Raw genomic sequence first — 13,460 nt, 5'->3', positions numbered from 1 at the left:
TGTGGAATCTCCATCTCTGGAGATATTTAAGAGTAGGTTAGATAAATGTCTATCAGGGCTGGTCTAGACAGTATTTGGTCCTGCCATGAGGGCAGGGGACTGGACTCGATGACCTCTCGAGGTCCCTTCCAGTCCTAGAGTCTATGAATCTATATAAAGTAACGTCTACTCTGTTTTTTGAAAAATGCTTCATTGGCAAAATATAATTTTTTAAAAAATATCCAAGGTGAATTGTAATTAAGAACGTAAGAACAGCTATGCTGGGTCAGAGCAATGGTCCATCTACAAAGTATGCTGTTGTCAGACAGTGGCCGATGTCAGATGCTTCAGGGGGAATGAACAGAATAGGGCAATTTCAAGAGACCCATCGCCTGTCATCCATTCCCAGCTTCTGGCAGTCAGAGGTTTAAGGACACAAAGACCATGGGGTTGCATACCTGACCATCTTGGCTAGTAGCCATTGATAGGTCCTATCTTCCATGAACTTATCTCATTCTTTTTTGAACACAGTTATTCTTTTGGCCTTCACAGTATCTCCTGCAAATGAGTTCCATAGGCTGACTGTGCATTGTCTGAAGAAATATTTCCTTATGTTTATTTTAAACCTGCTGCCTATTAATTTCGTTGAGTGACCCCTGGTTCTTGTAAATAACACTTCCCTATTCACTTTCTCCACACCATTCATGACTTTACAGACCTCTATCATATCCCCCTCTTAGTTGTCTCTTTCTTAAACTGGGCAGTCCCAGTCTTTTAAATTTCTCCTTGTATAAAAGCTGTTCCATACCCCTAATCATTTTTGTTGCCATTCTCTACCTTTTCCAATTCTAACATATCTTTTTTGAGATAGGGCAATCAGAACTACCCAGTATTTAAAGTGTGAGTGTACCATGGCTTTCTATAGTGGCATTATGATATTCTCTGTCTTATAATCTATATCTTTCCTATAGTTCATAACATTCTGGTACCATTTTTGACTGTCACTGCACATTGAGCTGATGTTTTCAGCGAACTATGACTCCACAATTTTTCTTGAGTGGTAACAGCTAGTCTAGACCCTATAGCTTTTATATATATAGTTGGGATTATGTTTTGTAATGGGCATTACTTTGCCCATATCAACATTGTATTTCACCAACCATGTTTTTGTTCAGTCACCTAGTTTTGTGAGATCCCTTTGCAAATCTTTGCAGTCAGCATTGGATTTAATTATTTTGAGTAATTTTGCATAATCTGCAAACTTTGCCACATCACTGTTTACCCCCTTTTGCGGATCATTGATGAATATGTTGAACAGTACTGGGGCTAGTACAGACCCCCTTGGGACATCACTATATAGCTGCCTCCAGTCTGAAAACTGACCATTTAGTCCTTTTGTTTTCTGTCTTCTAACCAGTTACTTACTTCTTGGTCCATGGCTGCTCAAGAGCCTTTGTTGAGAAACCTTGTCAAAGATTTTCTGAAAGTCCGAGTACACAGTATCAACTGGGTCACCCTTTAGCTTTTTGAAAAAACTGGCATTACATTAGCTATCCTACAGTCATCTAGTACAGAGGCTGATTTAAGTGATAGGTTACATACCACAGTTACTAGTTCTGCAGGTTTGTATCTGAGTGGCTTATTACTGTTTAATTTATCAATTTGTTCCAAAATCTCCTCCAATGACACCTCAATCTGGGACAGTTCCTCAGATCTGTCACCCAAAAAAACTGGCTCAGACACGAGAAACAACCTCACATCCTCTGCAGTGAAGACCCATGCAAGTAATTCATTCAGCTTCTCCTCAATGGCCTTGTCTTCCTTTAGCACCTCGATCATCCAGTGGTCCTATGGATTGTTTGGCAGGCTTCCTACTTCTGACGTAGTTTAAAAAAATTGCTGTTAGTTTTCTTATGTTTTGCTAGCTGCTCATCAAATTCTTTTTTTGGCTTGCCTAATTATACTTTTATATTTGACTTCCCAGAGTTTATACTCCTTTCTGTTTTTCTCAGTAGAATTTGACTTCCAATTTTTAAAGGAGGTTTCTGTCTCTAACCACTTTTTTACTCTGCTATTTAGCTATGGTGGTGATATTTTTTCCGCCATCCTGGGGCACAGGATATCATTTGTCATCTTAAGACACAGTGGACAGAGTAACAGAGTGGCCCACTGGAAATTTGGGTTCTGTCCCTGATTCTGCCACTGACTCCATGTGTAGCCTTGGTCAATCACATAACCTCATTGTGCCTCAGTTTGCCTGTTTGTAGAATGGGGATAATGCTACTTACCTGCCTTTGTAAATTGTTGCAATCTACAGATGATTAGTGCTAAGTATGCTCTTGTTTATTTTGGATCAGGCCAGTGGAAGGGCCTTGTGCATGGAACTCCCTTCCTGAGTACATCTGCCAGAGTCTCTTTGCAGCTCTTTTCAGAGCTCATTTTAAATCTTTCCTGTGTGGGCCTGTTCATCTGGCCATATAATAATTTCCCTTTGTTTCCATCTAGTCTTTGGTACAGATGAAGGAGGACAGACCCACTAAGTGCCAAAGAGCTACAATTTCCCTCAGTACCCTCATCCTCCCATACATTAAAATCTTATACAAAACCATAACAATGAGGGAAATGTGTGCTGTGGCTGCTGGCATCTGGTGAGCAGCAGGGCCTAAGGCAAACGGGTGTCCTAGACACCATATAAGAAAATTCGCATGGGAATGGGTACCTATGCTCCATTTATTTTACTCTCTACTACAGCAGGGAGTACTGCCTACAGCGTTTTCTTCCTCCCTTGCCATCTGTGTGGTAGCTCCCCCAATCCCCTTCACTGGCCCATGCAGATCTTACTCCTTCAGTGACCTCCCTCCTTCCTGTTGATGGGTGTCTTCCCTCCCTGGCACTCCATCTTGAGCAGCCATATCTTCCTCTTTCTTCTCCAATCTGCAGGTGCTTCCTCCCCCACACCCATGAGTTTCCCTTTCACCCACTGCACCTTCTCTATCCCACCCTCCCTTCTCCAGTCCCAAGCACTGGTGCCTCCCCTTCTGCCATTCTCACGTGTGCAGGCCAAAAAAACAGGCAGGAGGAATTTGGGGCCTGTGACAATCAGGGTCCAGGCACCTAAGGGGGAGAATAGAGAGTCTGAACCCTAAAGAATAGGCAATGAATCAAATGATTATATACAATATTACTGTACTATAAAAGTGTATCAAGAAAGGCCTTTTATGAAATCTAATGCCACACTGGTAATTCACATAATTGTGAAATGTATGTATTAACACTCCATGAGGAGTTATGCTGATAGTATGCTTTACAGTCTGTGACCAAACAAAGGGAGAAACAGGTTTTGTCCCAGACAGGATGGACAGCTATCTACCTGTGTCCAATGTAAATTAAGCATGACGGAATCTAAACAATGGAAACCCCATTTATATATGAGTTGACAGGGAGAAGGGAAGGATAGGAAAAGTCTGAACAGCCGGACTTCATCCTGACTCTTGAGGCAATGGACTAGGGATAATATAAGGGGAGCAGAGAGACATTTGTGATCCTTCAGCTGAGGAGACAAAGAAACCAAGAACTTTAAGCTTATATTGGATCCTGGCTAGGCACTGGCCAACCAAGCTGGAAGAATGACTGTGGTGAGAATATACAGTGTTGTTGTAGCTCTGTCAGTCCTAAGATATTAGAGAGAGAAGGCAGATGAGGTAAACATCTTTTATTGGACCAACTTCTGATGGTGAGTGAATCAAGCTTTCAAGCCACACACACAGCTCTTCTTCAGGTGAAGTAGTGAGAAGTCTATTTTGAACAAAAGGCCCCAGGTTGTTGCCGTACCCCTCTCAGAAGTCTGATTTATCTTGCATATCCCCAAGTTTCACCTCACTTAAAAACTACTTGCTTACAAAATCAGACATAAAAAGTGTCACAGCACACTATTACTGAACAATTGCTTACTTTTTAATTTTTACCATATAATTATAAAATAAATAAAGCATTGCAGAGGAGACGGTTTATGATAGACTCAGGATTTAAGGGGCTACTGGTGTTACCCTGCAAGGAGTAACCAGGTTGGAAGCCAGGGGAAGTCACTGTGCTGTAGGCAGGCTACTGATGTCAGGACTCTGAGTCGAAGCTGCACAGCACAGAAACATCCAGGGTTACAAGGCAGGTGGGACACAACCCCTCACTGGTCTTGGTGAACCCCGAAAGTGTCATAGGGCCAGAACCAACAAAATATTTCAGGCATGTGTGATGTCTCAGATTTCTGTCTCACTTCTAGAAATAACAGCGCGGAGTCCTTGTGGCACCTTAGAGACTAACACATTTATTTGGGCATAAGCTTTCGTGGGCTATAACCCACTTCATCAGATGCATGAAATGAAAAATACAGTAGACAGGTATAAATACACGGTACATGAAAAGATAGAGTAGGCAGGTATAAATATATATGGAGTATATTTAGTTATATAAATATACTTCTAGAAATAGCTCACTTTCATCATGCACATGAAAAGTCATCCAAGCACCTTTGCGAAATATTGGGCCAGGCTTATGGACTCTGAAATAGTATGTTACATTAAAATATATATAAATAAAAATATAATTAGGCCAAATCCAGAAGTTCTTCCACTGAAAATACTAGAAGTTTTGCCAGAATTGAGAATGAGGGAAGACGGAGTAAGTAGATCCATTTAGAATAAATATTTGTACATTTCCTACAAGAACAGGCCAGGTCAGTATTGGGGCTTAAACTACTTGCTAGAGCCTCTTTAAAATCACTATTCTTTGTATTTAATATTAATCCCAGATTATAGAATGACAAAATCCATCTTTCTATCAGTCTGCTCAAAATCCTGAGCTATGGTGGAAATAGCACATGTAATGTCACAGTCTAGAATACTGTATGTCATAACAGACCCATAATCCAGACCCTCTGCCATACAACACATTTCACAAGACACTTGCACTTTTCAGTGTTTTTTATACTATACAAGATTTGTAATAATGTTCTGCCCATTATCTCTATTCATACAGAAGCTTGATTTACCCTTTGAATGTTGCACTGAATGCTGGAGCCACAAGATTTATTGCAATGTCCCCTACAAGCACCCAACTTCAGAGGAACATTAAGTATGAAACACGCCAAAGCTGTAGGATGGGTGGTGACCGTTTTCACATCTCATGGAGCGCTTACATCCATTCCCCCCAAATACTAATGCCGTTCCTGTTCCAAACCCCAATCAGCCTATGCATGGACTGAAACTTACAATATTCATTGCATTCACCTTTGATCAGTTTCCAGCTCTGTCTGTTAATTCACCATTAGTTTCCAGAGCATTATCACAGGTACACGTCTATCTGATTTGTACTGAAAAATGGAACACAGGTTTGAAGTTCAAGAGAAGTCAACATGTCAAGCCTTCAGCATTTGTCCTTTAAATAAGATAATAGTGGATTAAAGTCTGCTCAGTAATACCCAGGCAAGTTGCAACTCCCCTAATTTCAATGGCAAAACTTGATCCTGTCTCTACTCTGCTTCTGGCCCCTCCCACTTCCTGTTCCTTTCCTGTCTTTTTCCCAGATTTCACTCCCTCTTGAGCCTGCAGGATGACATATTCTGACAGTGACTCAATATAGGTTAGAGGTAAAGGGGGCTATAAGGAAGTGCTGCTCCTGCTGAATTCAGTTCTGAGGAACAATCCATGTAAAATCCATGCTCTTTTCACCATTCCCTCCACTCCTTGATCATTACACCTGCATTTGTCTAAGGAAATTCCTTGCAATAATTCTATTATGTAGTGACCTGTTACTTATATGTCTCTCTGGCTGTATAAATACAAGAATATGCAGAACACAAGCAGCAGAATTTATACAGGCATCTATATTTGAGATCTAAAAAAAAATAGTAGGGGGAAACTGAAATACAAGATCAGTTTTCACAATCCATCCAGTAGTAAGCAGAAGCATATATAAATGCATAGGGCCACGGGTTAAAGTTTCTTGGCTTAGGCCTAATTGAGTTGACACAAAACAACGAACTGGTGTAGATAAGCCTTGTGTTCAGTGACAAATATCATATTTTTCCTTTGTAGTTATCAAATTGTCTATCTACACATGTCAGTTCTACAGACATGTATTTCTTAAAGCTGTCTTTGACTGTATTATGTAGAGTTGTTGTAGCTGTGGTGATCCCAGGATATTAGACACAAGGTGGGAGAGATTGTATCTTTTATTGGACCAACTTCTGTTGGTGAGAGAGAGAAACTTTCGAGTTTACACAGAGCTCTTTTTCAGGTCTTTAACAGTGAGAAATATCTTCAGCTTCTATTTATCATGTGCCAGAAATCTAGAGCTCCTCTGCCACCTAGTGCTTTAAATAAGTATATTTTGTTTCAATTACCATCAGATCTTGCCAATCAATATACATAAAGGTCTTGCAGGAGCCCTTTGTAAGAATTCACTTAAGTGAATCCCACTTCGCATGAAGTTCATCACCTCTCTGCATATTGTAATTCACCTCTGCCAGACATGAGCTAACACTATAACTCAAAAGTACACCTGAATTATTGTTATTTTTGCCTTCAGAAGCACCAAACGGGCATTTTAGATCCCCCCCCAAACACACACATGAATACTCCCAAACCACTACTAAATGGCCAACACACTTCGGGTTACACAAATACAATCTATAGATTGTGATATATTATCTATATCAAAGATTTTCAAACTTCTATTGTCACATTTCTGTTCAGCGGGTTATTGTAACTCAGGGGTTGGCAATCTTTCAGAAGTGGTGTGCCAAGTCTTCATTTATTTACTCTAATGTAAGGTTTCGCATGCCAGTAATACATTTTAATATTTTAGAAGGTCTCTTTCTAGAAGTCTATAATATATAACTAAACTATTGTTGTATGTAAAGTAAATAAGGTTTTTAAAATGTTTAAGAAACTTCATTTAAAATTAAATTAAAATGCAGAGCCCCCCAGACCGGTGGCCAGGACCCGGGCAGTGAGTGCCACTGAAAATCAGCTCGTGTGCTGCTTTTGACACGCATGCCATAGGTTGCCTATCCCTGTTGCAACATAATGGGCAGAGAGGTGTTACATCACTCAAAAATATAGCAAGGTGTAACTCTAGGCTCTGTACATGAGTGGCCAAAAAATCCTACTGACAGGCAAAACAAACTCACTCTTCTGATCCCTCCCCAAAACAAATCTGTATCTCCTCTCAAAGGGGGAGAAAAAAAATAAAAAATCATCTAATCACTTTTCCCACCCTATCCCCTTCCTCCTCATCCCTTCCATCTTTGGCACCACAAAAATCTTCCATTCTGTGTTACACTCGTGTAATTCCACATTTCTTTGACTTCATTTGTGGCTGGGGAGTCAGAAAGACCTGATGGGATTTGGAGGGGTTTTTGGCTGAACACAATAGAAAAGATTCAAGTAATTTCTGGCTTTGAATAAGGCAATGCTGTGACTGCTGGCTCACCTCCATCATCACTCATTCCTTCTCTGACCTGAGGGTTTGCAGGTCGGGCTGCATGATCTATCTTGGGGATATCCCACCCTTACACCTTTCCTCATCCCAGTCCTTTGGGTTTGGAGGTCATGATCTAGGGTGGAAGCCCATTCATGGCCCAAAAACCGTAAATTAACACAGAGTTAAGGTTAACTGGCAGTGTCACACGCCTTTCCAGAATTCTGAGAACACCTACATTTAAAACCTCTGAAAACCAAGAAATAAAGAGTTAAGTTACACAACAGCCTCACTCTGCAACTTTAACTCAGGCCTCTTGATATGTACCATTTTTCAGGGAGGGGACAGGGATGTGCGCCATCTCTCAGGAATCCTTAGCTTAAATGACTTCAAATTTGGATCAGTAACCCTTCCCTGAGCCATCACGGATGGGAAAAGTGAGGATTCACTTAACTGCTGTAACTGAAGGCACTAGCAAGCAACAGTTGCCAGGGGAGGGTGGTTTTGCATCCTCCCTGCAGAGAGTAACAACAGCCTGAGCCATGCATCATATGCATTGCAAAGACTATTCTCTTCTCCCCACCCCAAAAAAGTTCAGCATGGAGAATGCAGATTGGCCCTCAAAACAGTGGGGACCTGGTTAACTGGGACAACTACAGATCACTCAGCTGTGGCTTACCTGATCAAGTCTTATGGCTCTGGCCTGCTATTTGCTATTCTCCTTACAAAATATGTTTCCAGTGAGTACACTTAATGTGTTTGTGCTTTCATTCAAGGATTCCAAAGTACTTTACAATTACTAAAAGCCACATAATAGCCCTCTAAGAGAAGTTTCTATTTCACATCTTGATAAATAGAGATGTTAGATGGCTTGCTCTAAACACTGAATTAAATTCCCAGCTCAAACAACTCCATTTCACAGAGACCCAACTTGAAAATTACTTCTGGTCCCCATGCTCTTCATACATTTTTAAAGTTGTTTTTTCTCGGTTCATATTCTTGGCATCTAATCAAAAGAATTTTGAAAAGCCAGACAACTTTTTCAGAGTAGCAGTCAAAATAAATAAATAAATTAATCATAAAAAAAGCAGAGACTAGCTCTCCCTACAGAACTTAATATACTTTATTTTACATCTGTAAATGTATTTTACATTATGCTATTACGTAAAAATCACCATTTAAATTTACAGTAGTATAGCATTAAAGCAATATGTTGCACTTAATGTGCAATAAGCATGTACCTCAATATAAAGTTGTTCCTGATTTTCTCTTTTTAGAACTACAATGCTATTACATTCAGATATTTCTCACTGCCACACTATGGCAATGACATTCAATCCCACATAAAGGAAATGCTTTTGAAGTAGGTTTTCCAAAAGGTGACAGCTTCCCATCTTAGAATTAAACAAACTAAAAAAATGAATATTCTTGATAAACATTTTCTTCTTTCCTGAAGTATCAACTGTTTTTGACCACATGGAGTTCTATAATTCCATGGAATCAATTCTGTGTGAACCAGCTTGGACGTTTTCTGTTTCTTTCTATGATCCGCTTGCCTTCATCTCGTTCTGTAGGATTCTCTCCCTCATATAAGACTACAGTCTCTACAGTGGGAGCATTAAATGGCCCTGCTTCCTTTTCCTTTATTTGGATCCTTATGAGAGCAGTTTCCATTTTAATTTTTTTGTAACAATAGCCACAAAGGACATGCTTCTGTTTCAGATTGCCACATTCAGGACAAACATCTATATTTGTCTAAAAGATAACAAAACAAAGGAAATTTAGAAATGAAGAAGTTGGGACAAACAGGGAAGAACTTCATAAAATGCTAAGAGATGTTGGGGTGAAGGTAATGAGCAACAGATATTTGTTTCATTAAACCTCATTTCAGTTTTTGTGAGATATATGATTTTCCCACAAGCAACCATATGGAATACTGCCAGGCAAATTTTAATTTTACTGATATGCAGGCCTACTACTCATCACAATTTAAAAAAAGAACCTGGCATCTCTCCCCACTTAAAAACTTACAAGCAAAGATGTAGTAGTAGAGAATTGTAGTGCAATTTCATATTACAAAGACTTTAAAACATACCACGGTTCCATTTATTTGTATAGCATCAAGTATAAAATTAAGAACTAACCACTTACCAAACTAAGTGAATCAACTTTGAGTTTTGGGGTTTTGTTTTCTTACTAATTTGCAAAATGTATAGATACTCAGGCCAAAAGTTAAGGCCTTGATCCTACAAAATGATCACTGGGACAAGTGTTTACTATAACAGAAGTCCTTTTGAAGTCAATGGCTAAAGTATTATACCTGGTAATGTTTGCAGGATTGGGCTCCAAAACACACAAGCACATCTTGATGTGCAGGATATTTAGGCATGTCACTCACACTCAGATGTATAAAGAGATTTCATATTTTATTGGTTTGGATCTCAACTGTACTCTTATTTTAAGATGTTGTTTAAGGTTGCATATTTTGAATGTATCATTTAGAATGTACTTTAAGTGGCATAAATATTATAAATATATTTATAGAGAATTTCCAGAGAGGTTTTTCAAGGTGTTCTCACCATCAAGGAATATTATCTTTTTTGAGCTTTAGAAAATGATGAGCACAAAGTAAGTGTTTTATAAACATGCTGCATTATTTAAAAAAAAAAGTTATTTGCAATGAATGCAATGGCAAAGCTAATAGAAATTTGACAGATTACCTTGAGTTTTATAAGTTTACTAGGGTGCCTTCGTCTGCAGCGGTTCACCTCAATAGTACGTCTCTTCTTGGGAGCTGCCATCCAAAAGATGCTATCTAAAAAGTTTGGAGCCTTGTTACTTTCTTCCCTAATATCTTCCAGTGGATCAGGAAGAGTAGCTGGAGCCTGAACAGCTAATGCTGGTGCTTCAGAAAACAAGAAAAAAATGCGTCAGAAATAGCCTACACCTACTGAGTTCAGTTAATTGAATCCAATGCTTTTGCAATACGTTAAATGGCAAATTAAAATACTGCAGTTACATGAGCATGGCTCTGCTGACCTCTTAACTTAATACATGTTAAACTTGTAATGTTACAAAAAGGAGACTATCCACGACTATATAAAGGTTGAATTAAACTACAAAAAACTTCATTAACACACAGTTCAGGTTTCTGCTGTGGAACAATACCTTCTTTTCTCAGATCCTTCTGGAAGACTGGACTTCAAAACCCTAAACTCTAACATTAGAAAACCAGGAAACATTCACTTTAAGTCTCCCTTTTTGTCTTTGAAAAGAACTGTAGCACTACAAAAAAACATAAGTCACAAACCTACAAAACTCACGACAAGTACAGTTAAGATTCCTATTCACACATGACCACCGCCATACAATCTAGTTCTTCCCTAGATTCAATTCTGCTGATGAAAATGGGGGTGGTTACACATGCTTGTAAACTGGCCTTGTCTAGTCTTTCAGATGTCAATACAGTAACTCCTCACTTAATGTTGTAGTTATGTTCCTGAAAAATGCCACTTTAAGCGAAATGATGCTAAGCAAATCTAATTTCCTTATAAGAATTAATGTAAATGAGGGGGTTAGGTTCCAGGGAATTTTTTTTCACCAGACGAAAGACTATATTATATATATACACACACACAGCAAAGAATCCTGTGGCACGTTATAGACTAACAGATGTATTGGAGCATGAGCTTTTGTGAATGAATACCCACTTCATCGGATGCACCCACAAAAGCTCATGCTCCAATGTGTGTGTTAGTCTATAAGGTGCCACAGGACTCTTTGCTGCTTTTATAGATCCAGACTAACATGGCTACCCCTCTGATACTTCACACACACACAAGTTTTACACAAACAATTTAATACTGGTATACTGTGATGATGCATGTGAAGCTTGGTTGAGGTGGAGGAATAAGAGTGTGGGATATTCCCCTTACTGTTAAATGATGAATTAGCAATTGGCTGAGCCCTCAAGGGTTAACTCTCTCAGGATATGGCTACACTTGCAGCCATACAGCGCTGCCACGGGAACACTCCCACAGCAGCGCTTTGAAGTGCAAGTGTGGTCGCAGCGCAGGTACTCCACGTCCTCGTGGGGATTAGCTTACAGCACTGGGAGCCACACTCTCAGCGCTGGGGCAGTGTTTACACTGGCGCTTTGCAGTGCTGTAACTTGCTGCGCTCAGGGGTGTGTTTTTTCACACCCCTGAGCGAGAAAGTTGCAGTGCTGTAAAATGCCAGTGTAGCCAAGACCTCACTCTGCAAGGTAGCAGGAATGGAGGGAGATATGCACATTTCCCTTAAGTACACTGCCTTGTTAATCTTGCTGAGACCACAAACTGCTGCAAGCTCCCTCTGTCCTGAGCCCTGCTGCTCTATGGAAGATGGGATAAGCGGGGTATAGGAGCCGGGGGGGGGAGGGAGACACCCTGGCATTAGCCCCCCGCTTCCCCTCCCCCGACAGCAAGAAGGCGTCTCAGGGAGCAACTCCAAGGCAGAAGGCAGGAGCAGCACATGGCAGTGGGGAGAGGGACACAGCTGAACTGCAGGCAGCTGTTGCACAGGGAACTTAGGGAAGCGGGGAGCTGATAGGGGGTTGCCGGTCCACTCTGGTTCCAAGCCCCCACCAGCTAACTGCAAGGAACTGCTCTTCCTGCAAGCAGTAGGCAAAGCAGGCGGTCACACAACGTCAGAAGGGAGCATTACACAACTTTAAACGAGCATGTTCCCTAACTGATCAGCAAGGTAACAACGTTAACCAAGACGACTTTAAGTGAGGAGTTACTATAGTCTCCATGGTTGGATTTATAGACTCATAGACTTAAGGTCAGAAGGGAACATCATGATAATCTAGTCTGACCTGCACACTGCAGGTCACAGAAACTCACCCTGTCACTCCTGTAATAGACCTATAACCTCTGGCTGAGTTACTGAACTCCTCAAATCATGATTTAAAGACTCCAAATTACAGAGAATCCACCATTAAACCTGCACATGATCCCATGCCCCATACTACAGAGGAAGGCACCCCCCACCATATCTGCAATCTGACCCAGGGGAAAATTCCTACCTGATCCCAGATATGGTGATGAGTTAGTCCCTGAGCAGGTGGGCAAAACCCACCAGCCAGACCCCTAAGGCTTCTCTGTAGTAATTCAGACCCACCCCCATCTAGTGTCCCACCACAGCTGCTGCTAGCAGTCACAGATCAGCTACATGCCATTGTAGACAGTCTCTTCATCCATCCCGTCCTCTCCATGAACGTATCAAGCTCAGCACTGAACCTAGTTAGGTTGTTTGCCCCCACTGCTCCCCCTGAAAAGCTGTTCCAGAACCGTGCCCCTCCCCTGGTTAGAAATCCCATCTGTCTGATCGGACGGGCATCCATGGCGCACTGCAAGGGAAACGGGACTGGGCAAGGGAAATGGTCTTGCTAAGAAGCTACCGGACCGAGGCTCAGAGGAAATGGGTCAGTTCTGGCTCCGCCACAGACTTCCTGGGTGCCCTGCGGGGAGCCACTTGCTCTGGCGGTGCCTCAGATCCCCATCGGCGAGGCAGGGACGATAATGCCGGGTTGGGGGGCGGGGGGGTGTCCGTCAGTGCCTGCAAACGGGGAGCTCGGGACCGCGGGCGCGCGGCGCAGCCTTAGTGCTCGGGAGCCTGTAGCTCAGACGGGGGCGATGCCTGGAGCCGATGCAAGGGGCTGAAAGCCTGGCCGGGGTCTACCTACTCCAGGGCGGGGCGGGCAGCCCCCGCAGTAGGCTCCGCTCCAGCTGCCCCCAGCAGCGCTGAATGAGCCCGCGCACCCCGCGCGCCGGAGACCAGAAAACCACCAGTGCCGCCATCTTCCTTTCGCGCCGCCGACACAGAGGCCGCTCGGTCTCGGCAGAGGCCGCGGGGCAGCCTGGGAAAGTGAGTCCTCTGCTCCTTTCCTGCCCGCCGGGCTCTAGACTGCCGCTCCCAACATTCTCTGCGCATCACACAATACAGCCATCGGACTACAAGCC

At 42.0% G+C, this 13,460-nt stretch overlaps 1 protein-coding gene across 1 annotated transcript; it reads right to left on the bottom strand.

Moving 5' to 3' along the window:
• Positions 1-8,556: 8,556 nt before the first annotated feature.
• On the bottom strand, positions 8,557-13,368 carry MRPL32 (mitochondrial ribosomal protein L32). The gene is made up of 3 exons (XM_032793461.2): positions 13,184-13,368; positions 10,176-10,360; positions 8,557-9,210 (listed from the first exon to the last, which is right to left on the bottom strand). The coding sequence occupies exons 1-3, from the start codon at positions 13,296-13,298 to the stop codon at positions 8,956-8,958; spliced, it is 555 nt and encodes a 184-aa protein (XP_032649352.2). The 5' UTR covers positions 13,299-13,368; the 3' UTR covers positions 8,557-8,955.
• Between the last annotated feature and the right edge of the window lie 92 nt (positions 13,369-13,460).

This window comes from Chelonoidis abingdonii, chromosome 2, assembly GCF_003597395.2.
Source record: "Chelonoidis abingdonii isolate Lonesome George chromosome 2, CheloAbing_2.0, whole genome shotgun sequence".
Lineage (NCBI taxonomy): Eukaryota > Metazoa > Chordata > Testudines > Testudinidae > Chelonoidis > Chelonoidis abingdonii.
The sequence above is the reverse complement of the archived record's forward strand: the minus strand, read 5'-3'. Positions and strand labels throughout refer to the sequence as shown.